General features: G+C 39.2%; 1 protein-coding gene across 6 annotated transcripts in view; it reads right to left on the bottom strand.

Moving 5' to 3' along the window:
- znf385d (zinc finger protein 385D) overlaps window positions 1–27,682 on the bottom strand; it is a 116,153-nt gene that overhangs the window by 12,182 nt on the left and 76,289 nt on the right. For all 6 annotated transcript variants that reach the window (XM_042423350.1, XM_042423355.1, XM_042423352.1 and 3 more), the window contains 2 exons: window positions 15,594–15,762; window positions 833–1,177 (listed from right to left, as the gene is read on the bottom strand). In XM_042423350.1, the coding sequence (XP_042279284.1) occupies window positions 833–1,177; window positions 15,594–15,762 (514 nt within the window). The remainder of the gene's footprint in view (window positions 1–832; window positions 1,178–15,593; window positions 15,763–27,682) is intronic.

The raw sequence follows: 27,682 nt of genomic DNA, 5'->3' as shown, positions 1-27,682 counted from the left end.
AACCATCTGGATGAAAAAATATTCAGTCTACTGCACGATAAAAAAGATTTTTAACCTTTTTCCCAAATTGCGACTCTTCGGTCTCTAATCCAAACAAATTGATAGCTGGTGGCTAACTGCAGCCATTACTGAACTGCGGATGTCACAGTTATGTGGTATGCGTCTTAATTAGTTGTCAACTTGTGCTTAAACCTGAACAGGTGTCAATGTTTTGTTTCATGTACAGCTTTCTGCTATGTCCTCTTGTCAACTGATCGTTATTTGACTCTGCTCTCTTGTTCAAACTTTGCAGACTCAGATGACTCAGCCTTCTGTCACATCCCTCACATTATGTGTTGTATGAATGAGATATTACAGCTCTGTTTGTCTTGATGATTCATAAAAATTCTTTGTTTACTGAAGAACAGATGTCTGACAAAACCTAATCAGAAGTGGATACAAGGTTCCCATGGAAACAAACCACAACAAAATTTCCAAATGTGTTTTTTTTATGGCACTGATGCCGGCTGATTTTGTAGAAACCCAAAGGATAACAACCGTCTCTACAAAAAGCATCAACTCACCAACAAAACCATTTCAACACTGATGCTGGCTGATTTTGTAGAAATCCAACAGATAATAACTGTCTCTACACAAAAGCGTCAACTCACCAACAAAACCATTTCAACACTGATGCTGGTGTCTATTTGTCAAGTAAATTGTGCTACATTGAATAGAATAATCATGCAAAAATCATAATGTTTGATGAGCGAAACTCTTATGCAGTCTCTTTTGTCATCTATACAAAAAGTCTCTGTCATAATTACATCTGCAGTAAACGTCGCTCTCTTACCGCTGTTGTGAGCTTCCAGCTGCGACGCCGAGTTGACCGCCACTTTGCAAAGCGAGCAGTACAGAAGACGTCGAGCTTTCTCCTCCTCCGTTTCCGCGTCCGTCTCCGTTTCAGGTTCGGCTTCGAGCTCCAGGTCTGGTTCTGAGGGTGAGTTTAGCTGAGACGACCTCTCGTCCCCTCCAGCAGCTGAGGTAGTCTCTGGGGCTGTAGCTGCCGTGGTGCTCAGCACTAACGGCGAGGTCACAGGTGCCGGCGTTGGCGTTGTAAGGGTCACCAAGGACGGCAGGGGTTGTGCCGGTCTGAGGACAGGGGATAGCGGTAGGGGCGCTGCTCCAGGAACGCCATCTGCAGAGAGAAGTTGCTTGTGTTTTAATTATGTTAACTCTCCATCCATCATTTAGAGGCAAATATGTTTTGTCATGTAATCTTCTATCAGCAGGTGGCTGAACATGTAGTAATGTTAGACTTTAGAGAATACTTTCTAGTTTTTTTGTTTGTTGTATTTCAAGATATACATTGAAATATGAACATGGAAAAAGTTGAGATTCGGACGTAGGAGACAAAATAAACAAAACAAAGATGCAAAAGTCAGATATTTTGTTGACATGATGACACATGTTGGTGTATGAGACAGTGAACATTTTAGTTCAAGACGATTCCAAGGTCAAGTTGGATGATTTCAAGGACAAGTGAAGACCAGAACGCACGGCTGGCTGATATAAACAATTAAACACAGATCCCAGAAGAAATGTTTCCTCCATAGGAATATTAGAAACTTTGACAACTGTCGATTGCTCCACAAGGAAGCTATTTCTAACCAAATATATGGGAGTCAAAGGAAAGGACAGCTCACTCCCCAAAAAAGGAACTAGATGGGAGAGATAAGCACTCTCTCAGGGTAAACTTTGTGCTCAACTGTAACAATAACCTTAAATCTGCTGTTGTTAAACAAGGTAACAAGACGTTTGTGGCTTCCACTCTGTACCTGTTTGTACAGAGTGGATGAGACGTCCGTCACAAAACAGAAAGCTGTTGTACATGGTTAATACACCAAAAACCTGTGTCAATAAATTAAACACCACAAACAAGTTTATCACCTAATGCATCAATATTCAATAAAGCATGCAGAGTGCCTGCACTTCCACTACCAAAACACCAGCAATTAGAAAAGCAAAGCAAGGTACTCAGGGAAACACCCCCCTCAATAAAAATGTAACATCTGCTTATTCCAGCGTTAAAACACACATCATATATGCTGCTGATTTCTCTATGATAAAACAGATGCTGCCCAATACACAGTCAAAAAATTAGGAATTCAACTCAAGATATCAGACATTTCAAACTGTGAGATTTCACGCTGTGGGATTTCACACTGTGGGGATTTACACGGATTTAGACTAACAAGATTGCAGGTTTTGTTTATTTTTGTATAATTTATTTATTTAAGCCGATTTTTCTGTTTCACATAATGTTTGGTCATTTTTCTGGCTTTGAATCTTCTACTAGTAAATACAAAGCTTAAAAGAGGCTCAACAGAAAAAAGTGACTGATATCAACTGTTATGAATAAAAAAAAAAAAAAAAAGATGACGATGAAATGTTTTGTCATATCGTCTAACAGAACATATTCAATTCAAAACAAAGATAAACATTTGAGTCATAATTTCAAGATCAACATAAGCCAAACAAGCAGCAGACCAATCCAAACAGAGGTCAGATTTATGGATCAGACTTGACTCTCTAGAGAGGAGATAAGTACTTTTGACTTATATTTAGGATTATAAAAACGATTTTTCTTTTAAAAAAAAAAACAACTTTTCCAAGCTCACCAGGGGAGTTATTCTGGTGTTTGGGTAGTTGATTGATCGTATGCTATGCTGTATATGTGGATCATGACTGCAAAGCACAACAAACAAATGCAGTCTATAAAATAATCAGTGTGTGAGATCACATTAACATGTTACACAAATAGCTGCTGCGCTCAGAAAAGAAATGTCTATTTTGGGGGGGTGGCGGAGGGGGGGGACGACAGCAGTGGATCAATATATTTGACCATTAGAACAACACAACATGTCAGTGTATAGAATACAGAGGACTGCTGCAACGTTCACGAAAATGAAATTTTGCCTTGGCGGCACCACCTGATCGATGCCAGTGCCTCTGAATTCTCCGCACTCCAGTGTCACGAAATGAAGATCAGACAGCCAGGAGAGCAAATCAATAGTGAATTATGTCATGCTATTTTTGTGAGCTATTATATACGGTCCTCATTTATTCCAGTGGACGTGTCAGCCATCGGCGCCACAAAACGGCTCGAAGTTACATCGTCGCCGGTTTCACTTCTGCCAGAGGTTAAAAAAATACATCAGAATTAAGAGCAGCAGCTGTGTTTCTGCTATGACCTGTGGTGAAAGAAGTTAAGACATCCTACACATAAGGAGACTCAGAGAGAGCTACTGGTGAAAGCTGAGGTATTGAGTGGTAACCAGGAATTGCAGGTTATTTTACTGCTACACTGACTCCGGATGAAAACTTGGGCTAAAGGCTTAAAATGTATGTAAATGTATGCATTGTGGATTTTCCTTTTAAGTGTTTCAGTGTTTGTGAGCATCCAATCCATTAACCTTTGGAATGGGTTTGAGGCACTTTACTATTTGTTTTAATACACTCCTCTTTCAGTTGACTGACTCCAACTGTGGAATTTGCAGCACTTTCATGAAACTCGCTGCATGTTTTGAATGCAGATGTATAAAGTAACAAGCAGGTGCAAATGGTACATGGTACAAAAAAAAACCTGTGACATCAGTGAAAATATAATATATAAGTGTTGTGGAGATATTGAGTGATGGTCAGCACCTCAGTGGAGAAAGTGCACAAGAGCCTTTGATGTCTTAATGCTAAAAAATGTTTATTGAAAGCACTTGGCCGAGCGGAGGACTGAAAACAGTAAACACCAGAGTGTTCTGCTCCGACGCCGTCTCTCTCCGTTCTGCCCGCTGAAGGTCTGACTGTTAGTCTAATTGGTTCACTAGTTTCTAAACAAGGAACTGCATTTTACCCGCGTTAGTTCAGGTCACGTTGCATGGAACTTCAGGTCACCGTCAACACATTCTGGCTACGCATTCACCTATCTGTGTTGTCTAGGAAGGCCCCCCTCCAACCTTGGTAACCATGGCGATGCTGATTTACCCTTTATCAAAGAGGCTTCTGTTCCCCCAAACATTACAGACAGCTGCCTATCCAAGGAGAGGCAGTTTCTCTCTCTGCAAGACTTGATGTTGCTTACTCTGTGACCTCAAGGCCCAGGCTTGACCCATGTAACCCAATTTTTAACCCCTAAAGATGGAAAATCCCATAACAATAAGGGGGTTTGTTCTACAACATGTAACAAAATCATAAAACTTAACAAATACCCTATATTTGCAGGGTTGATGAGCTATAGAGTAAACCTGCAAACAACATAAATGATGTTCATCTTTTACATAAATATATTAACAAATCCTCCTAATATTTAGTTAAAAAGGAGTTAAGAGAACAATATGTACTTTGGTATAATATTTGACATATAGACAATAAGATTCGCTTCTAAAAAGGTTGATAGCAATAGACAGTAACAATATATCTACACTGATTTTTCTGGTGTGTTGACTTCACTTCCAGGAATAAATATCAAACCAGACATCACCCTATGACTTTACTATTCATGGCTGCATAGAAGCCCCTCATTTCATTATAGCCTCCTGATTTGTTAAGATATTGTATCCTGAGAAGTCATGAATGCAGTAATTGTATCCTGAAGTTTGCTTATTTATTTGGCTGCACAATGAAGTAAGCTGTGATGCACATTTTAAATTATAAAGAGACTTAAGTGGAGTAGGGCTGTCACTTTTTCAAAAAATTATGTTTGACTGAATGAGAACATGTAATTAGTTCAAATTAATTTAAAGGCATCCAACATGGCCTAATGGTAAATACGTTGAAAAATCAACATGGTTCTGTTTCTTCTCAGTGCCTTTGGTGCTTCATTTATGAGGCAAGGTAACAGGTGTTGAGGTAATGTTACTGCAGGCAATTTATGTTTTGAAAAGGCAGCAAACAACCTCACCTTTTTTTTTTTTTTTTTTTTTTTTCCATCTAAGCTGTTGAATCCAAAATGCATCCACACATTACTTCTCACATGGTGTGGTGTCATGACTCTCCTGCTGGCACAGTTTGCTAGTTTCCATCAGTTTGGTTAAATGAAGAAAACAACAGATCACAAATGGAAAAAAGTGTCCTCGCTGTGGAGTTAAGCTCCCAAAAAAATGTATTTGACTGAAAAACTCAACTAAAGCTGCAACGATAAGTCAATTAGTCAATTGACAGAAAATTAATCTGCAACTATTTTGATAACTGATTAATTGTTTTTATAAAAGGAAAGCCAAATTCTTTGTTTCCAATATGATATGAAGGAATATTTTCTGGTTTCTTTAGTCTTCACTGATAGTAAAGTGAATATCTTTGGATTGTGGACTGTTGGCTGAGTCTCCTTGTGCTTTGGGAATCAGTAATCAACATTTTTCATCATTTTTGGACATTTTATAGACCAAACAACTTATCAACTAATCAAAAAATCAACAACAATCAATCAACAAATGAATCAATAATGAAAATAATTGTTAGTTGCAGCTCTAAACTCAACGTTTCACCCCTACTAAGTCTTCATCTGGCGAATGGCTAAAGGCCAACATGACAAAGAGCAAAGTATATGGACAGAAATTAGTTACATCATGCTAACGTCATCTGTACAATTCCTTTTTGGTCGTGAAATAGATCAGTGATTTTATGAACACCACCCGGCGGAGTAGAAACCACAGACTGCTGTGTAAATTGTGTATTTGGTCGGATCATTACAAATTGAATATTTATTTATTTTTTATGATGTTTGAATGGTGGTTCAAATAAAAAGTGACAGCCCTACTCTGGAGTGGTAAATAAAACCACATTCAGCAGCTGTGATGCTCCTCTTTTCACTTTGTCAGTAATTGTTTTGCTGCTGCAGTTTTTTTTTTTTTTATGCCGTTTCCTGACTGCTCCTGACAGGATCTGTCCATCACATGACCAGGTGACCTTAAGCAAGGGCGCCTATTGATTACTGTTGCCAGCAGATTGAGTGTTGGGTGCTGCAATGCGCGTGGTGCAACTATGACTAATTCACCTCTACCTGTCCGTGTGTGTTTCAGTAGACACTTCAGACGCCTGTGGACTGGACTAAGGAAGAATATCTGGCATGAAAAGGCCATTATTACAGGCCGTTACACTCAAACCCATGACTGGAACATTTATTTAAAGACTCAACTCTGAAAGGGGAACAATGACTTCACTTATTAGTTGTGCGTGATTTATGTTCTGTTTAATTTGAGTTGAGGATGACTAAATACAGGCAAGAGCCAGAAAATCTACCCACTTATTCCAATCCACATACTCTAAACACTGCCATATTTATATTATTTAAAAAATCACAGTAATCTGATTACAGATAAAGAAGACAGGAATACTTTGCAGTGATAGCACCATTAGTTTTTTTAAATTAACGTTCAAATTACAGGTTTTTAATTAAAACAATACAGCTTTTCAGGCATGTTGACAATCATCAGTTGTTGTCAAACCTCATTAAAGACCAAAATGTAACTTCACATTACAACGTCCATCAAGTCCAGGCCATTACCACAAGAACAAATAATTAATCTGTGAACTATTTATGATGCAGCTGACCTTGTCACTCCTGATAAATAATGTTTACGCCACGAGCAGAAAGGCAGTGACCTCTCTGCTCCCTGCAATTAACGACCACCTCCTGCCCATCCGCTCCGGCGTGCCAGGCATCAAAACAACCTGAAATCACAGCGATTAACTCAGTCGATCTCACCGTGCTCACCAGCGACCAAAAGCTGCCATCACACCTGCTTCTCTGGGCAGCTTTTCAGTGGCACGGTCACCGGACTGAATGTGGTTCCAGAAAAGAGCAAGTAAAGGTTTGGTGCTCCAGTGAACCGGTCGGTCTTTGCCTGTGAGTCGTCATTTAGCTGTTTTTGGCTCCATGGCTCTTGCCATGAGAAAGTTTAAATAAATGCCCCATTAGCACAATCTTAAAGTGGTGATCAGAGATTTTCTGGTTATCATTAGGGATTATTTTGTGGTGCCATGTTGTCGTTGCTGTGGTGTTTTTTCAGCGGAACGTCGCATTTGCTTTTATTGGCCCTCATTTTTCATCCCTCATTTATCAACAGCTGTGAATCATAATCTCTGACTCAACGTTGAAGTAGTGTTTTGAACAACAAACACATCAGCATACATGAACTGCTATATATATATTCAGTCAATAGTAGGAGAGTTGGGTGCGGGAATAGCTGACTGCAACGTTTTGCCAAAAATTCTTGGTTTCTGTATCACCCTGAGTGAGAAGCAATGTTTCGCTTTCTACCTCTACACTTGTTAAAGTATTTCCATATTTTATTTTTTAGCTTTCTTGCCAAAAGTTAAATGAGAAGATCGATACCACTCTCATATGTATGCATTAAGGAGCTGGAGCCAGGAGGCAATTAGTTTAGCTCAAAGACAGGAAGCAGCAGGAAAAAGCTAGCCTGGCACCCTCTAAAGTTTAAAAAAAAATACACCCACTTGACTCCACATTTCTGTTTGAGTATGGATTAAACAACGTGTTTAGTGAGCTTTAGAGGTGTTGGCAGGCTTTTTTTTTAAACTTTGAACTGAGCCAGGCTAGCAGTTTCCCTCTGCTTTTATGCTTTATGCTAAGCTAAGCTAAGCTAGCCCAGTTTTCACCACAATTAAAATAACAATCATATTATTGTACTTGTTTTCAGCGCTTACATAGACATTTATCATGTTCTGTCCCATTCATTATTACCTAACCCTATATAAAAACATAAACAATGCATCATGCATCTGAAGCGGAATAACAGCTAACAGCTTCGGCATGACAGCTAACAGTTAGCTAACATGCCGACGAGAGAGTCGGTCCTTTCTGCACACACTGCAAGAGTACGTTTTTGGTCACGCACAGTGGAAATGCCGATATAAAAGATTATATTAAGATGTGCAAACATAAGCTGTGGTTTCCCTGAGAGCTGAGAGCTCCATAAAAGAAACTCTAAGAAGAAAGACGACAAAGCGTAAACTACCCAGCTCTTTCTCGGTTTTTGTTATTAATGAGGTGCCATTCTGATTTAATGTTTTGACATTTTAATCCTTCGTTACCAGCTCATGGCATAGAGTTGTGATGATCTAAGTTAAAGTTATTTTTTTATGTCTATAAAGTTTTTTTATAGGCCGCAAAGAGATTTGTACCTTGTTTTTTCTTTTTTGTTTTTAAAAAGGGAATGTGTCACAGTCTGCCATTTAGCGGGCAGCTTGCGCTTGTGCACACTGACAAATACCTTGGTGGATTTTGGGAGACAAAACATAATTTTTCGTCCGCTGAGGTGCATCCATGGTGTTGAAAGGTGATATGCTGAAATAATTGTCCCCCATAAACACATGTGCTTATGAAAATATGGTCATCCTATGAAGAACTATTTAGTACCTTTGGAGCTTTACAAAGCCTTGGACACATTTGACTGAGCGATGATGTCCATTTCCTTGTTGCTAAGCTACGCTAAACATGTGAAGCAACTACCCCTGTAATGAGCATACAGAGAAGAAATTGATACCATGTTTCTTGTTCAAACATAGAAGCTTGCTGAGAGCTCCAGGTTCACACGTTGGACATGTTGGTGATGTTTTCTGCAAATGTAATATCCAAGTTTCCTTTTCTTGTTCCCAGCATGACACTGAAATGTAGACGTACAATCAGTCATCTAACAACTTAAACCACTTAATTGCCACTTGTGTACAATTGTACAAGCTCCATTTAAAGATAGGTCACTCCTGCTAAGAAGCTGAAACAAGCATTTCCCAGCATGTAAGAATAGTTAGTAATAGATATCAGTAATGGATATCTGTTTAACCTCTGCTCTTGGAATAATGAATATGTAATATAAATTGGCAATAATCAACGAGAATAAGAAAGGTCTCTGTATCTTTTTGTGTCTACTTATTACAAAGCCTGGTTGGTGAGACTATCCCCATGTTAAGTCATGCATGTATTTGCCCTTGTGTTAGGTGAACCTATCCACCACAGTGTCATTAAAGAGCCATTTGCTGTTGGAAGGGCAGGTGATTAAAGTGTACTTTGGCTGGCCTAGGACGCCCTGCACTCTGGGAAGCCTCCAGTAATCCATATCCCCAGTCAGTGTGACCTAACTGGCTCTGTGAAGCCCAGTTAAGAACTCAATCCCCTCTCATTAATGGAGGTAATGACTGTGATCAATCTAAAGTTGGTATGGGCGAGTGGGGCCCGACAGCAAAGTAGGAGGGAGAGAAGGAGATATAGAGATTGAGGCAAGGTGGGAGAAAGGAAAGGATAAGCAAAACAAGAACAAAAGAGGATAGATTTGGAAGACAGAGAAAGATGGAGCTTGGAAAAAGAGAAAAGGTAAATTAAAGTGAAACTGGAAAAGTAAGTAAACTTGAGGCAAAACAATGGTGGAAAATCAAGTATGTGAAAAAAAGGAGAAGAATGAAAGAAAGAAAGAAAGAAAGAAAGAGAAAGAAAGGGACATGAGAAGGTGAGAGGAGAGAGATAACATTAAAAGAGAGTAATCGAGTAAGGGACACAAAGGGAGAGTAATTGAGAGGGTGGGAGTGGTGGAGGCAACAAAGACGGAGAGAATCGAGAGAAAGGCAGATCAGGACAGGTGCTGCGACCCTTCGAGACAGGACACCGCCTCTTTTCTTTCCTCCGTTTGTAGCTCAGCCTCTACTGACTCTCCCCTGAGATTTGCTTTGGCGATGGAGGAGAAACGCAGCTCTGAAATCCTTCCACTCTACTTAGGCTTTGAGGCAATCAGAGGGCTCCCAGGAGATCTGATTACCTTTCTCAATGAAGCTGGATTAAGCTCTTTAATTAAAATGATTGGGCCTTATTATATGCTGTCACAACTTAAAGGACAGAAATCCCTCATGGCTCTTGAGTTCTGTCAAATTTCATCCGACATCTATGAGTTTTTTCCCCCCTCTCCTCTTGTCAGTATTCAAAGTGAGTAAATGAGAAAAGAGTCACGGTTGAATATTCTTAGAATAAAAGATTGATAAGGTGAAAAATTTGCATTCACAAATAAGTGTGCATCGAGGCTTGCAATCATCCTTTTTGTTGAAGGGAAAAAAGGCGACATTATCTCAAATATTTAACAGCAGCAGGAGTCATTGATTTGAATTTACACTGATTTATCTCTTTCCAATTTCATCTGAAAGCAAATGATCCGCACCTAATTTCTGTTGGGAAGTTTCTGCGGTTACACATTGCCATCCAAAATCCCCACAAATGAGAACATTTGCGGCACGGCGCAGGTATGGAGCCAATCTAATCACACACTCATCAGGTTTGCTGCTGTCTCCAACGTCTGTCTGTGAGGGCTTTTTCCAAGCCAGCGCGTACAGAGACTTAGGCACAAAAGCAGTTTTTTTTGGTTGGAGGAGGGTGGGATGGCGGAGGGTGTCAGCCACCAATGGGGACCTGACGATGGGAAGCTGTGGAGGGAAAAAGCCTGAGCTAGCCTCCTGCCTCCCTGCAGCCTGCTCCATTGTACAGCTCCTGTCAGTGCTGGCATGACTCCCCTGACAATCTGCTCTTTAATAGCTAATATCAGGGTACATTTCCTCAGGCACTGGACTGGAACTGAGAGATGGCAGGCTATGCTGTGGGCATTTCTCTCTCTCCTTCTTTGCCTTCCTCTCTCTCTCTCCCGCTACTCTCTCTGGTGCTGGTGTAAGGACACACAAACACACACACACACACACACGCAAACTTGACAGGCGGCCGCTGAGTCATCCCCCTAATCTATACTATCTCGCTGTGTCCAGCTGTCCATCTCAGAAACACACACAAGTTCACAGATGAAGTAAAGAACATGGATGTTTAACGGTAGGCGCCATTTATGAAATCCATACTGTGATTACATGCTTTCATACACGACGATGCACTTAAGTTCTTTGCACATCAACTTAAACCAGTCTGAGATGGACTCATGAGATCTAAATGAATAGTTGTTTGTTTCACAATGAATTGTTTCCATTACGTTGTCTAAGAAGTTGTTTTTTTGTTTTCATCTCTTGTTTCAGTGACTGCAATCTTGCTTAACCTTAAACCCTGGGGTTATTATTGTATCCATGATGACGAAGGTAGACTAACTTTAAGGAGGTGGTAACTAACCCACACCACATGTTTCTGTAAAGTGATCCTTTTAACCCAAACCATGATCTTTTCCCTAAATCTAACCAAGTGTTTCTTGTGCCTAAACGTAACCAGACCTTAACCACATTGTTGTCACATCATAAATCATCATTATTCCTTAACAGTGGGTTGTAATGGTTTTGGAAAGCACAGATAAATGATGTTGTCCTGCCAATTACTGCCGATAGGTGCGCCAGATTAGAAAACGCTCTGTGAGTCATCCCGGAGTCACAAGGTCAAACGATGTATTTGGTCATTTAATTTGGAGGACCTATTGGAAAACAACATAAATACTCACTATTAATAAAATACTTACTGATCTCGCAGCTCTTAAATGAAACAACCAGGTGTATTTCTTTTAAAAAAACCAAATCATGCTATATTGTTGCCAGCTTGGGTATGTTGTGTTTTGGAATAAAGTGATAATACACCAAATATATCTTTCGCTGATAACTTTAAAGCAAAAACAAACCCATTGAAAGCCAACTCTGAAAAAGCAGACATAGCTCTCCCTCCCTGTTGTTTCTTCCTACTCTCACTACGGCCATTACTCTTCCGTGAACTCGGCTTTTTATTAGAGCGAGTTTTGTGCCGCTGATATACCATCAAATACTTCAGCCTTGCAGATAATGCAGCATTTACCCGCGTCGACAATTAATTCTTCTGACATCTGAGCACATTAATATTCATTACCCAGTGCCACTTGTGACAAACCGCCGCCCCCATACAAGCACTGTAGATACGATGGTGAGATGCTGTAGAAATCTGCTGGTGTTTTTTTATTTTTTTTTATTTTTATTTTAAGGGCACTGAAATGATTAATAGCCATTTGTCTGTTTGGTTATGACGGCTTGTTGTTTAAGGTCTCTGAGGTCTCTGCCTGTGTATAATGTGTTTACGATTTTCCCAAGGCCCTAAGTGTATGTTTAATGTCAGGGCTGTGTAGAGTCCATTACAGATGAGTATCTAAGTGCAGGTAAAGTGGGAGGAGGTCAAGGTCTAAATCCCACCTCTATCGTTTAGGCTTCTAGTAATAGTTGTGTATTGGGAGGGACGGTATATAAAAAGGGCTACAAATGCTACACTGTTAACCCAATATGAACCCTTATATGAACCATATCATACAAGGGAAGTTAAACAGACTATACATATCATAATTTTCTCTGCAACTACTCCTGGCATCATCATGGAGTTTCAACATAGAACTGGAAAAGAGAAAGAGTTGTGGTGCACATGGTCTTTAGTAAAAATAAAAGATGAATCGGCAGGTTTGTCACCAAATTATCAGTTTCATCTTATGTCATATTTGTGTTAGAACAGTTACAGGTAATAAGAAACTCTGAAATAAATACTGAAATGAATTATATGATTATTTTTAAAACTCACCAGTGTAATTTCATCCTCTTTCTTTACACGACATAATTTTCCCCAGTGAACGTTAATTTTATCACGCCACTTGTCATCACAAAGCTGATCAAGACAAACAGGGCAGATAGTTATCTCACAACCACTAGCGTCAAGTAAATATATTAATTATTTAAAATTCAATTAAGATATAAAAGCTCACGCTTTAATTTTTAATTGTATGGAAACTAAAAAAATATGTTATCAGTCAATGTTTTGAAAATACGTTCAATATGAACATACGTGACTTGGCAGATAATACTCATCACATTTGCTTCCTTATTCTTGGTGCCATGACATTTCTTTCCAGTCACATTTGCTGTTGCACATTATTAATATATAAGCAAACATGATCATCATGAAAGGGATACTGTGAATCTCTCTCGTTAAAAATGTCACCAGTCAATAACAGAGCCTTGAGGTTCAAGGTTCCCACAGCACACGAACGCCCCTCAGTTCTCATCCTTTATGTAGTCATAAAAAGATGAGTGCAGAAGAGTAAACAGTGAAAACACTGTCTCAAAAACCAATTAAGTGCTTATCAGCAGCAGGGGGGTTGCAAAAAAACGCACAAAATGTGATTCTTTTTTTACGGTTGGAGTAGAAATGCATCCAGGATTTCACCAACGCTGTTGCTTAAGACCTGTGGACCTCCAAGATGGCAGCCAGAAGGTGCATTACATCACCTGAAAGCTCTCTTACGGGAAATGTCGACAAACTGCAGCATGGATTAGCTCAGGGGAAGATTCAGTGCAAATTGCTCCACTTAATGGGCTGACATTTGTGTAGCAGCTTAGCAACTCTGTGGGATGTGAGACAGATCCCTGCCCGGTGTACAGCTCCTAAAACAACATAAAGACTAGCATATGGCCTGTGTGATGTGAAATATATCAAATTAAGTACTTGCTAATCCTGTTTTCTCCAAGTCAAAAGGAACAATATAAATTTTGTAATATTTGTTATATGTCTATTTAAGAGCCAAAATCACCAAACCCTCATTCCCTCTGAGACATACAGTATAATATCTGGATGGGCATATGAATTGTTAAGTGGTTGTGTTTTCACCTCGATCAATCTGTAATCCTCAAGTGTGAATATGTCATACTCGATAAAATAGGTCACGGTGCACTATGAGCTCCAGAAATGTGCTCCTAATTTAAATACTTGTGGAACATTGGAAGAAGACATGGGTAGAGGTAAAATTAATCCCAGAGCGCAGCGGCTAAATGTGTTTCCAATTCCTTTAAAAAACTTCTATTGTTACAGTTGAAGGGGAAGACTTTCATTGGGCCAATTTCATGACTTAACACCAGGCAGCTTAAAAAATATTACAGTGGAGGAGACCGAGAGGGCAACACTCCTCAGCAGCGCTTTCGGTCGCCAAAATCGTTATCCTCTACAGAACCAATGTGAAACACAGCAGATAAAATCCTTTCAAAAAAAAAAATCTGCATCTGGTTCCCGTCAGGTGCTGAGAGTTGTAGTTAGTTTTTGTTTACTTTTTAAACATGTTTTTAATCAGAAGTTCCACCAGGAATAAGAATCATTTTAGGCTGACACCTGGCCGAGATAACCGCATTTAAACAGCCACCTGGCTGCAACGTGATGAATATTAAGTGAGTACACAACAATGTGCACCAGCAAAAATGTAATTAAAAATTGAATAATGGGGAAACACAAAGTACAGCCCAGTATACCAAGGAATTATGTTTATACTGGACAATTACGCACTTCACGTTTTATATATACTGCCAACATTCAGCGCTAGTGCAGGAAGTAGTGTGTCCTTTGTGTAGCGAGGCGGAAAGTAGAGGTGTGGAGGTTGAGATGGTGGATGGGAGAACAGTTTGGGCCCCATTACAGACTTGCAATTAAAGTTTTCAAAACATGTTTTTTGTGATTTTGTTATTTATATACTGTCATGATGACGAATGTAGATGTTAAACATGCTCAAAGATCCTTAACTTGAGGTGAACATATGTGAAAATGCTCCCTGCAAGTCCAAAGCCAGAGCGTCAGCCTACACTGAATGCTTCATTTGCAATGTTCCCTCTAATTCCCCTTTGACCTGACGTCAGATCCATTGTACATGCCCAGTCTTTGTTGCTAAGGTTGTTCCATGGGTTGTTTACGTTGTACACTTATATATTTTGGATCAGATTGCACGGAGGTATTTGAGAGGTTTCCATTTCAAGTAAAGAACGAGTAAAATAAGAGAGATCCTACTATTATTTGTTTATGTAGCCTCCAGAGTTGCTGGAAGTCTGCCGAGGAGCAACTTCTGGAAGCTAACCACCATCCGGAGGGGGGCCTTAAAGAGACAGGAGCTAAAACAGCCTGTTTCAAACAGAGGCTGAACTGAGGAGATGTATAAAGGACCAGTATAAGATAAATAAGAGGTTTTTTTTTAACTGTAAATCATGCAAAGATATTCCAGTAGAGCTCCAGAATATAAATACAGACCTGGAAATGTGCATGATACATCCCCTTTAATCATTACCACAGTTCTTACCAAAACTTAACCAAGTGTTTTAGTAGCCTAACTCTAACCATACTTTATTTGCCATATCCACAGTTTTCCCTAACTTTTACCACAGTGTAGTTGCCATGTGCAGATATTGTAGAAAGCAAGAATGTTGAAAACGCTGGCATAGGATGTCCTCTGAGGTTTAGCACATAGTTATGAATACAGCTTTTGCGTAATAAGATGCAATGTTTTGGCAAATTGTATGTCTTCATCAGAGTAACTTATCCTTTCTATGTCTGACTGTCCCGTGTGTCCTGCTGAGATCTCCCAACTCTAATCATTCAATATGTGAGCAGTGAGTCAGCAGGCAACACAGGGTTGATATAATCAACAGTGAGTCCGTCCAACTCCTAAAGTAATTGCATGTTGTGTCGAGCAAATTTAAAATGCCCAAACAAAGGTGAGTTTATGGGTCCGATATTCACTCTCAACAAAAAGAAAGCAGCTACATAGAGACAACAACAACATTCATGGATTTGCAGCAGGCAGTAAAACACAAACCTTTCCTGTCGGTACCGTTGGGGACCTGCGAGGTGTTGATGCCCTTGGCGATCTCCTGGTTCGCGGTTTCCTTGGTGACCACTGAGCCTTTGAGCTTACTCTTCGGAGCATCCAGGGCTTTTAGCTTCTTGGCATGTTTGGTCCCCTTGTAGTGGGCCAAGGCCTGGCTCTGTTAGGAGAACAAATAACAGGCTCGATTTAACACCGGGAAGCAGCTGTACACAGGGCAAGGATGAAATGAAATATGAAAACTAGAGGAACACAGACAGAGTCAACGAAGCAGAATAAACATAATTAGCAGGGGACAGTTGATATGTCTTGCAGTCCAGCAAAAAATGTCAACATTTGATTTCGTTTCTACCAGTTTTAGAGAAAAAAAAACCTCCTTCTCTCACAGAATGAAGTACCCAGTACCTTTTTTAAAAAAACAGTAACTCAAGTGCTCTTTTTTTTTTGGATCTGTTGAGTGAAAAACTTCGAGAGCATTTTATTTCCCTTAAAAGGTTATTTCTGAGTGATGCAGCACTTTGGAATTTAAATCAATTTATTGCTCTACAGCAATGAACGACTTTGTTCAGTGCATTATCAATCATTTTTCCTTGTTTCCAGCTTACTTTACTCTGAATATTAAGTAAATTTCTTCATTAATAATAATACCTGGATCTGAGTGATTGAGAAATACGTGTGACCCTTGACGTTTAATTTATGAAGTGGCTATTTGGTTAAAAGTCCGGACACGTAGCACCACTAAGATTCACCTTCACAACAGATTCATCCAGGCACACAGAAGTGGGACATATGCAAAGACTTTGAGCTGTCCTTGTTTACCTCTGCACACTTCCCTGCATACTTTGCCTGTGGCAGGAAGGAAGGTATCAGGAGGGATGCAGTTGCCTCTCAGAATAAATAAGTACGCCAACCACACATCCCCAGAAGATATTTGTAAGCATCTTTATTTATGGGCCACAGTGGGGATATTCACTAAAGACTGCTGGGACAAAGAGACCATTCCTGGTAGTACACCATCATTACCATATAAGTAAAACATTGTTCCTGTTTCTTTTTTATTCTTTTCCAGTAATTAATGTCCTATTGTTTTAGAACAGGTCAGATTGTTTTAATTTTAAGAAAATAACATTGTGATCTCATATGAAAACTCGCATGGCATTTCGGGCGTGCTTACATTAGTCTAATTTATTTGACAATAGTTAACAGCAACGTGCCAAGTTAAATAAAACAAGACAAGAGGCTTCATTACATGAGCTGGAATAAAGTTACCAGAAATTCATAGTTCAATAATTTTGTTGGCAAAGGTTATGAAACTGCTGAAGAGCCAGAAATATTTTTTCTTCGTCTTAGAAACCATTTTTGGATGAGGTGCCACTTTTTCAAACAGAGTGCCCATCTTATTCTGACATGAAACTATTAATTTTAACCTACGTTCATCAGTCTCCAGGTACAAAAGTCATTACTTTTTTTTTTTTGGTCATGAGACACAGGTGAGATGGATACGTGTTTAATACGACTACAGCAATCATTCATCTTTCATCAGAGCAATGAAGTGGAGGAATTGCCTGAATTCCAAGTCTGACATGCATGATTAAAACTAGAAGGGAAATCATTTGTTTTCTTTCCAGATGCTATGTGAGCGCTCTGTGAGGGGGAATAGATATCAAACAAACCAGAGTCGGAGGGTTGAAACAGAACGGTCACAGTTAAATTCCCAGTGTATCCATCATTAGCAATGCACCCCCAGAGCAAGAATCCTTTGGCCACTGTAAGTTAAGCTGAATGAGAACATCGGCTTAAATGATGAAAATATGGCTTTGATTATTCCTGGCACTAAGTCGAAAACAACGTGTTGTCTGGTTTACTTCACTCAGAGGTAACAAAGCTGAATTAAGACATAAAGAACACTAAAATGATTTCAGACCTTTGTCTGTAGAGCTTCTTCCTTTGTAAATTTTTGGAGAAAAAAAACCCATTTCCATAAACTTTAACACAGCCAAGCTGTAGTCATATTAACAAAAGGTCCACAGCAGCACAAGGTCAGTACGCAGAAAGAGATATTGAATGTGCATCTTATTCTGCCTCCCTAAAACTGCAACAGTCAATATATTCATGTTAACAATGGATTAAATGATTATGTGTAATGTGAAAGGTGTCACTTTTAGTAATAAACTCACAGATAATTATCACAGACTCTGCAGTTCCACTATGGACTGCTCAAGCAACAGCTATGTATCCGACATTAGTTAGCTCACACTAGCTAGCTGAGATAATAGAGCTAAAAGGAGAGTAAATATTGGACTTACATTCATTAGGTGACCAGAAACATGACTCTAAAATTAATTATAATAATGCTTTGTGTCTGCTAATTGTGTAAATAAGCAATAACAACTTGAAAAGGGGATAATATGTCAGTGTTATTTACAGCTTGTTACACGTCGTCTCCAATGGGCCGAAAAAAACAAGCAGAAAAAACAACACTAATGAATTGATCACAATTAACATTGTTTTTTTTACATGAAATAAAATCTGTTAAATTAATAAGGATACATAGTGAATGTGCCCATTTTTATTTATATATTTATTTTTCTCTTGCAGTAAGGAGCAACACAGAAAAAATCTCTCTCAAAAATCTCCTAAATTTTGACTTTTGTTCTTGTCAGTTTTAACCATAGACTCTATATGACAGACAACCATCCCAGTATGCATAAGTGAAGCCAAAATATTGCCAATACCAGAGCTTTGCAACCAGATATTTATATACAGTCTACTGTTTTAACTGATAGACAAAGCTATGTTAATACTTGAGGAGGGAGAGCGTGTTCAACCTGGCCCCAGAAATAGTGTCTAAGATTGCAAACTGTTGAAAATTCAAGTATTTGCTGTTGTTCACCTCATTCATTCATCAGATTATTACAACTGTGTATCTTGTAGTTTATGTAAATGTGAGCTACATGCCGTGATAATCAGTGACGGCCTTATTTTAGAATCGGTCTATAAACCGTCCTCCCTTTTATGTTGAAGTAAAGCAATTTGCATTTCCTTAAATCTATATGTATGTCTTATCTGAGTATAGGCAGGAGAGGAGGATGAAATAAAGAATGTCAGAAAACAAATATGAACTTGAATTGAGTTCAAATGAATGAAAGATCTGTCCAGAAATCTGGAAATTTTGGGGGAAAACCCTGAAATATCACATGATTGGAAACCTAATTACGAAATCACACTGACTTGTTTTGCTGCAAAGGCGGGGTGGGGGTGCAATTTTAGGTATCGAGACAAGGGAGGTTCAGGAACATGCTGTTCTGGCTTCATAATTTAATTAACTCAATGTGATTTAAATTAGACTATGACCAATTTCTTCCATAAACAACAGACCGTTTCTGGTGGTCAGGGTTACTCTGAACCAAAAGATCAGAGGAAAGTTTACAAGTGTTACAGCTGTTTATGTTTTCTGCTCACATTTGGCTTTCAACAACTGTTTCCTAACTTGATGTTCAAATAAAGATATCTCACAAGCCCAACACTGGTATAATGATGTCGTTTTTTATTTGTGGAATAGTTTACTTTTTCCTGTTTTTTATTTATCAAGCTGGAGTTGTCTCCCGTTTTTATTTGCAGTTCTGTGTTTAAGCACCATTTTTAGTCAGTCATAAATCTTTATGACCTAGATTCACAGACTATACTGTATATCAACTTTGTGCAGCCAGTAGTATGATAAGGATGCAAATTACAGAAGAACGGTGTCTTCAAGGGCAGCAGATAATGTAAATTAAAACGTTTAGTAATGCAGATTTTATGGGGTTGTTCATCTTTTAATGAAAACGGGTTGGAGATCTTCCTAGCTGTTCCTGACATCACTGTTTCACACATGCAAAAACTCATCCACCCACATTCCTGTGGATCAGTAAAGAGCAAGTAAACAATCCCAACCCTAAGAATCACTGGTCATTGTTTTAACCCATAACACCCGGGGTAGGAGCCTCAATGTCTGCTGTGGGGAGGGGGTGAGAGAGGGAGGGTCAAGATCAGGTATCATGAGAAGGAGCTACACCTCAGTCTGATTCATTGTGTGAGTCAGACTGATGTCTGAACCAAACAGGAATAAACACATTTTTAAAATGTATTTCCTTCTGGCACCAGCCTGCAGCCAGCCATCAATAAAGTTACATCAAAATCTAATGATTCCTGCACAGATTGTTGCTGTTGGGGTTGTTTCAGAACTGGTGGTGAAATGTTGAAGGATGAAAAAATGTCTAAGAATAAATGTCTGAGGCAAAGATGAAAAATTCTGATATTTTTCTGCACATGTATCGTATGTATTTATTATGTTACCTAGTCATCAGCAACAATGTATTCTCTACAAAAAAACATCTCAAAATTCTCAGAAAAGACACAATTAAGACTGACATGATGATCCGTATTTCACTGAACACCTGCGAGCTTCAGGCCTCGTATTTCAAATGATGCTTTTCTTACTTCTCCTAAGCTGACAAAGCAAGACTAATGAGAAAATCATGCCCAGTATCATCAAGATGCCGAAGGCAAACGCAGTCCCCATGAGTGAGGTCGATACTCGATCCAACCATGTCATAATGTACGTCATGCACGGTGTCGAGTATATCTCACGACTGTCCAAAACTGTGCAGTTCCTGGAGGTGTCGGTGCAGTTACAAGAATCGGGCACTACTGAGCTATTCCCCCAGTCAAAATGTCCAACAAACAACCCACAACAGAATCCGGTCTTTTCCACCTTCTGAAACGACTCCTGGACTTCCTTTGGCTGTTCGCTCAGCGGAAGCAGCTGTTTCATTTGTTCTTTCACCACCTCCTGGGCGGCTGGAGTTCTTGATATGGCGCCCAAAGCTCCCACGGCCAACATCGTGAGAAACATTGAGAGCAGGCCCACGAAGAACAGGGCCAGGAGGCAGCGGTTGTCTCCGATCGCTCCACAGCAGCCCAGGAAGCCAAAAATGAGAGTCACGGCAGATACAAATATCAGGAGGTTTATGGCTGGGAGAAGCTCATCAGTGATCTGGTAGTCGACTTGGTTGTTTCTGGCATGTAAGGATAAACCAAGAATAATGCTTCCACCCACAAAAAACAAAAAATTGAAGGTTAAAAACAAGTTCTTGATGACCTTGCTTACTGTCATTGTTCAACCACAGAGTCAAGCTAAAGGTTATACAGATTGTGTATGAGCCTCTGAGTGCTACTGCTTAAATATAAAGCAGCTGCTGGTGGAGTGGGTGGGAAGTTTTAACCAGGGTGTGTTCGGTAGGTGAAAGGTAACCTTGTTGAAAGCAGAGCACAATGAAAACTGACCTGGAGGGGGTTAAAAAGTTGTTCTTCCACTTGTTCAAGCTAATGGCAACACCTCCGGATGCTATCTCACAGCTTTCCTTTGTAACAGTTCAGACAATGGGATGTCATGGAGGGAAAATAGTTTGAGATTGCTCCCCAAATCCTTTGGAATATAAGAAATGATGCTCCTTTTTGACCAAATAATCCAGGTACTACAGGTATCGGGGACTAAAACTTGCTTTTGCACAGTCCTGTTTGCATTTCTATCAATTATACTATCATATTACGGATCGCCCCTGGTGTTTTGTTGACATTGGCTTTACATTCTCATTGTTTGGGATCACATAGGCTTCACTGCTGTGTGATACTTTTATTGTATCATTGTGTCTTGTGCTGTTTTGTATAGAGCTGCAACAATTAGTCGATTAATCAGTCAATTTAAAAAGATTCAATGAACTATGAGTAACTCTGTTTTAACCCTGAGGGAGGTAATGTTCTGGGTTTCTTGAAAAGTTCCTGTGGAGGAAATTAGACTAAAATGAGAAGTGATGTTTACATTTCTTCATGTGTATTTCAAGATAATTTACAGAAAGACATTATCAGCCTGTAAATAACCGCGGGTCTTCAAAGTAAACAAGTTAAATGTACATGAGTCACAGGAAGGAGATAAAGGAAACATTAGAAATGCATTAAATGTAAACAGATAATAACGTGTGTCCTGTTAAGGCAGCAGGTCGGATTATCCAGTGACTCATTTGTTGTCAACAAATTAGACTTGAATCCAGTTTATGATCTAAACTCATAAACAGGACTGCATCTAGTAAAACAGAAATGTCTTAAAAATCTTTCAGAACAGAGAAGCCCTTTTCTCTTTATGATCTCAGACTATTAACGGGTTTACAAACAGACCCTCTGCTCTCCTAGAGAGCAGCTCGGATCAGTATTTGGCAGAACGGCACAGACGGATCCAGCTTCCTTCTCCGTATCATCTCTCGGTCCAAGCTGCACTATCAGTCTCACATTATGATAAACTGTCCCTGGAGCAAATTAAGACTGTCTGCTTCTATAAAAAAAAGAAGAAAAAAAAACATCCTCTGGGGTATTTCAGACCTTCTTTCTCTGCACCTACTTGTTGATTGGCAGGTAAACACAGGCTCTATCTCCCTAATGAAGCGTTAAAATTAACAGCTAGACAGTAAATATATACTGAGATAGATTTCCATGAGTAAAGAATAATAACCTCATTCTGAGTAATCACCGACATATTCAGTGTTAGACATGAATTGATTACTTCCTTAATGAAAGAGGAATGACACTGCTATTTAGGGATACTACTGATTTAACAACATGCAGCGGTGGCAATGATTTTCTTTTCAAATTTTTTGATTACTTTCAAAATAGTATGGAAATTAGGTGCTGGGAAATCGAAACCCATCTGCTGGTCCATCGGGTTAAATTTAGCAAGTTTGTATTAATGCAGTGCATTTTATTTGAATGAACTGGAGAGCACAGATATGAGCTAATGAGAGCAGTAATGCGTTGCAGTGAACTCAGAGATCGTAATACCATCTCCATCCTGTAATCTACTTTGCTAATATGATGCATTATATTGAAACTTAGTGTCATAATCATAAAGATAAAGAGAAGAGATCCTCTCATAATCAAGCTATCATGACCGTGGGCTCAGATAAATGTAAAGAACATACCCTGAATTACAATATGGCATGCTAAGAAGAGGCTTTCACAAACACACAGAACCCTTTTCAGACATGAAACTGTTCAACAACTCAAGACAAAACACCCGCTGACTCAATCACATCTGTTGTTTGTATCGTTGTTAAGCTAACGGTGCCTTATTTCAGTTTGAATGAGTTTCTACAGACAGGTCAGTGATGTGCTGAAATTATAAGAAGTTTTTAATTGTAATCAGTCATTTGAGGAATATCAACGACCATGGTTGGGTGAAGCCACTCAGGGATTTTACTGAGAGTACGTCCACATTAAGCCAGTTCAATTCAAGCCAGTTCCCTTTCAGTCCCCTGTCCAGACTAAAACAGCGTTTTTTTTCCCCCAAAACTGAGCTTTTCTAAAACAGTCTTCAGATTGGATACATCTTAAAATGCCAGCTTGGTGTTTTAGTTTATACAGGTAAAAATGAGGTTTTGCAAAACAATGACATAAACTGTCCAGTCATGATCTGAGTCTGTAGCGACTGAACCGCTACAACTTCTGTTTACACGTCCCTTAGATGTAGCATGTAATGTTGTATTTTTATCCTCTAATACTTTTATATATTGTACTTAAAACAAATTGAATTCCATTGAACTGAAGACAACCTTTAGTCGCCTATAACTTTCTGTGATCGATCACTTTAAATACCAGTATAGCCAGTATAGCCAAACCCACAGCACAGTTGTAATTAATCTGGAGTTTTTCAGACAACATCTCAATTTTAAAATAATGATCTTATGTCCGGTGGCTTGGGAGGGACTGATGGTTAAAATGTAGTGTTTATGAGCCCTACAATTTTATACTTCTTCCATTATCTGGCAACAGAAACAGAAAATGATGTAAATGAGAACAACTATATAATGAATTCAAGTGTATTAGAGTTGCACTTAAGAGTAGAGTCACTCTAGCAGCTGTGAGGCTGTACTTAGGCACATTAGTGCTTTTAACTAAACACCAACATGGCGGAAAGCTCACAGTGACTAACATGCTGATAATTAAAAGGATTTTCTCCATCCTAGTTTATCGTGTTCACATGCTAACATGCTTGCTGATTACCACTAAACACAAAGTGCAGCTGAGCCTCATGAGTATGCACATTAGTTTTGCAGGTATTTGGTCATAAATCTAAGTATTCGACAAATTAAAACATTGACCTGATGATGGAACTGAATGAAAAATTACAGGATCACTAAAGCTATTACAATTCATTACATCTGAGGAGGACATAAATGTATTCATGGCAATCCATCCAGACATTTGAGTCTGAACTAAAGTGGTGAAAGTGATGCCAACATGGCTAAAAAAAAATCTACAAGAAAACTACAAGTGTAGAATAGTAGAGTAGAGGAGGAAATACAATCAAACAATATTAGAACTAAAGATGGACGTTTTCCCATATTGTTACTGACACCTAAACACCAGTTATGCAGCCAACTTACTGAATAGCGTTAAAAGAAATTAAAATAAGAGGCCAAAGAGGAGAAATACATGTTTTGAAGATTCACGTTTTGTGACAATTATGACAATTATGTATTAAAGCAGAAAAACAATCAGAAAAAAATTGCTCAGCAGGCTTTTCAAACAACCTCTCCAATTATCTTCTTCCACCTCAACTACATTTATATCGATTGTGCTGTTTGCCATATCTGCTTTTATTGAAAACTTTTATTGAGAACTTCATTATAAAGTTACTCTGAAGTCATGAAAATTGACTATTTGGTTTTGGTTAAATTGGTTAAGCTCCCCATTAGCCCTGGTCTCAACCTTACCATCTCCTAATTTAGCCAAATGGCTCTTGAGGTATGATGAGAACATAAACAAGGCCACACATAGGATCACTTTGTTCCTGACTTGTTTAAATCCTGCGGCTTAAGAGGTGAAAAAGTCCTGCAAGGTCAATTTCTTCTATGACTGCATATCTTTTGGTGTTGCTCTGAGTTGGTGAAATGGATGAGACTCTTTCCTCTGGACCAACAAATTGTCCAAGATGGATCCCATTTTATAAAGCTAATAAAACCCACCATATAACTGCTGCTTTTCCATCACATACTGCACTGTGACAGAACGTTAAAGTTATGATTTTTCCACACATCTATAAAATATAGTATAATTTATCCTCAAGAGATCTTGAATATTTGTAGAAAAATTCATCGCAAGCCGTCCAATAACCATCGGACTGTTAGCTCACAAATAAACAACTTTGCAGTTATATAGAAATCTAGCGGCTAACAATGTGTGATTTATATCAATTTCTTGTCTGATTCACACTCCTACAGTTGACTGAATGCATGTACTGCTTTTCAGCTCCTCTCTGGAGTTAAATCTGTCTGTGACTCACTATTTTCTGTCCCCTCTCGGCTACAGAACAAATTAAATTAAATTAAATACTCGGCAGCGAGTCAACAACGAAGAGAATAATTTAATGGCTCTTCCTATAAACCTTTATCAACTTTTATTCAATTCTTTTCATATTCTTCATACATTGTTCTGTCATTATCTCAGTATATTGTATAATGTTGGTCATTTGCATACTCACTTGCATGTTAATAACATAATTTTACAGCTGGTGTGTAACAAAAGTGTTGGAATATCTGGTTTGGTATTCACTAAAACCTCTTAAATTGTTCTTTGTTCATGTTTGCCGCCGCCTACAAATCAATTTCACTCATCTGACCTCACCTTATTTAAAATGTATTGGTCAGACGATTCAAATGCTATTCAGATGCAAATGTCCTACTGCTTGACGACAGCAGTTTAGGACTAAAAACAAAGACGAAGCGTCACACACACGAAGACGAGGAATCACTACCTCCTCATTCAAAAACATTTCACCATTCGTCCAATGCTGCTCCGTAGTGCAGAAGATACACCTGCACTTCTTATTACTGAAGAATTCTATATTAGAAGTCAAACATGTGGACTGATGATGATCTATAGACATTTTACATGAAGTTTACATTACATATTGACAAACCAGACTATGGGTTGGTTTATAGTCACTCAGAACTGGGTCTTGCGACGTGTTATCCGATCACGTTGGAAATCAAATGTGCTAATAGTTGTTCCGAACAGCTTCACTCAAAGGCGGAGTGCAAAGCTGAGAAGGGAAGGGGACGGGGGGAGACGCGATATCATTTAAATATGGGGACAGTCTCTCATGTCATCGCAGTCATAGTGTTGCACTTGCTTGTTCACATGAAAAGTGACACCAGGCATTAACATCCGTCTCGAGTGATCCGATCACAAGTGGACAGCTCTAAGTACAGGTGTGAACGCACCCAAGGCGCATTTAGGACGCGTTGACATCCGATCACTCAGACCACATTCAGAGGTGGTCTGGGCCACGTGGCTACATTCATTTAGCAGTGTAAACGCAATGTGTCCTGGGCCACATTAAGGGCCGCCTACTCAACTGACGTCCTCTATTTCTGCAGACTAGGCACGGGAATTGAATTGCTGTCTCCTGCTCCAAAGCTGTGTTCAACTTGTTTAATAACAGGATGAAGAAATGCATTACTTTGTTTTTCCATTTTTCATGTGAATTAAAAAAACGTAATCCACCTCCCGTTTTTTCCTGTTTTTCCCCTTCCCCTAACCCGCCTACCTCATCAAACTGACAATTGGAATAGAAATTAAACCAAAACCAGAAAATAACTTGTTTTTCACTTGTCTTGTCAGAAGCTAAACGTTGTTGGATAGTTTCCTCTGTCCTGTCGAGTTAATAACTACAGTTTTTAGTTTTGCACAAAATGAGCTCAGGATTCATCAGGAGGACGACTGCTTTACTCCAAACAGTTTCACTGTATGAACCTGGACTGTGTGTGTGTGTGTGTGTAACAGCTGACCTTTTGGACGTGTACAAAAACAGAACACTAATCTATTCTGATTTAAATAATCAATGAAGTTACGCTGCTGTGCCTCCTACACTGTGCGTAAATGCGCACAGCGTCTCTCAATGGGGAGATCGCTGCATATAACTCTATATATGTATATGTATATATATAGATTCACACACACACACACACACACACATATATATATATATATATGTATATGTTCCGATGCGGCGCTACAGCAAATCAAAAGGAGGGGCATTTGATTTTCATGAGGAGGCACACAATGCATTGTATATTTGTTTATCCTGTTATCAAAGAAGTTGAACACAGCCTTGGATGGAGGATACACGGACCCACTGCTCCTCCCACCAGTTAAAAACTAACAAATTTGGTCTTTGCAAATGGAAATGATGTACGTGTTTATGCATATTCCATATAGAGCCGGGAAGTGCAATCCAATCACAAGTGGTCACTCAAGACGCATGTGGAGACGCGTGTTAATGCCAGGTGTGAACAGACGCACTTAGAGCTGACCATTTGTGGTCGGATCACCCAAGAAGCATATTAATCCCAGGTGTAAACAGGGCCATAAATAGTTTTGTTTCTAAAAAAGGAGAGCTAGAGAGAGAGGTTGAAATCCTGATTCCTTTCTCACCTCCCCACAGCCAACCAATCATTGTGTTAAGTGGTTGTGAATGTTGGCTTGTTCATTTTGGAGAATTAAAGAAATGGCTGTGCACAACCCCCCATAACCACCGTTGGAAAGGTGCAGGGGGAGGGGTTTAATGGGCCTCTCCAATGTCCAACAAGTATGTCTGAAGGAGTATATAGCTACCTACAGAACCTACAGCCATGCTAGCATCCTGTTAGGCACAATTGTGCTTTGAGCAAAATGCAGGTATAATGTGTACCAAGCTCACCAGAATAATGGACAAATTACATCTTTGACCTGATGGTGGTGCTAGATGAACGGTCAGGGGATTACCAGACTTTTTTAATTCATCATCTGGACTAGAGATCTTCCAATATCTGTAGTAAATTCCATGGCAAGCCATCAAGTAGTTGTCACAATATTTCACAAAATCAAAGATATTAACTTCATGGTGGTGATAGAAGAAAAGTCAGTAGGATTCATCCTCCGGGGGCCGTCGATGTCTGGTGCAAAATTTCATGACGATGCATGAAATCCACACAGCGTGGCTAAAAATA

This window comes from Thunnus maccoyii, chromosome 10 (assembly GCF_910596095.1).
Source record: "Thunnus maccoyii chromosome 10, fThuMac1.1, whole genome shotgun sequence".
Lineage (NCBI taxonomy): Eukaryota > Metazoa > Chordata > Actinopteri > Scombriformes > Scombridae > Thunnus > Thunnus maccoyii.
This window is presented reverse-complemented; position numbering and strand designations above follow the sequence as displayed.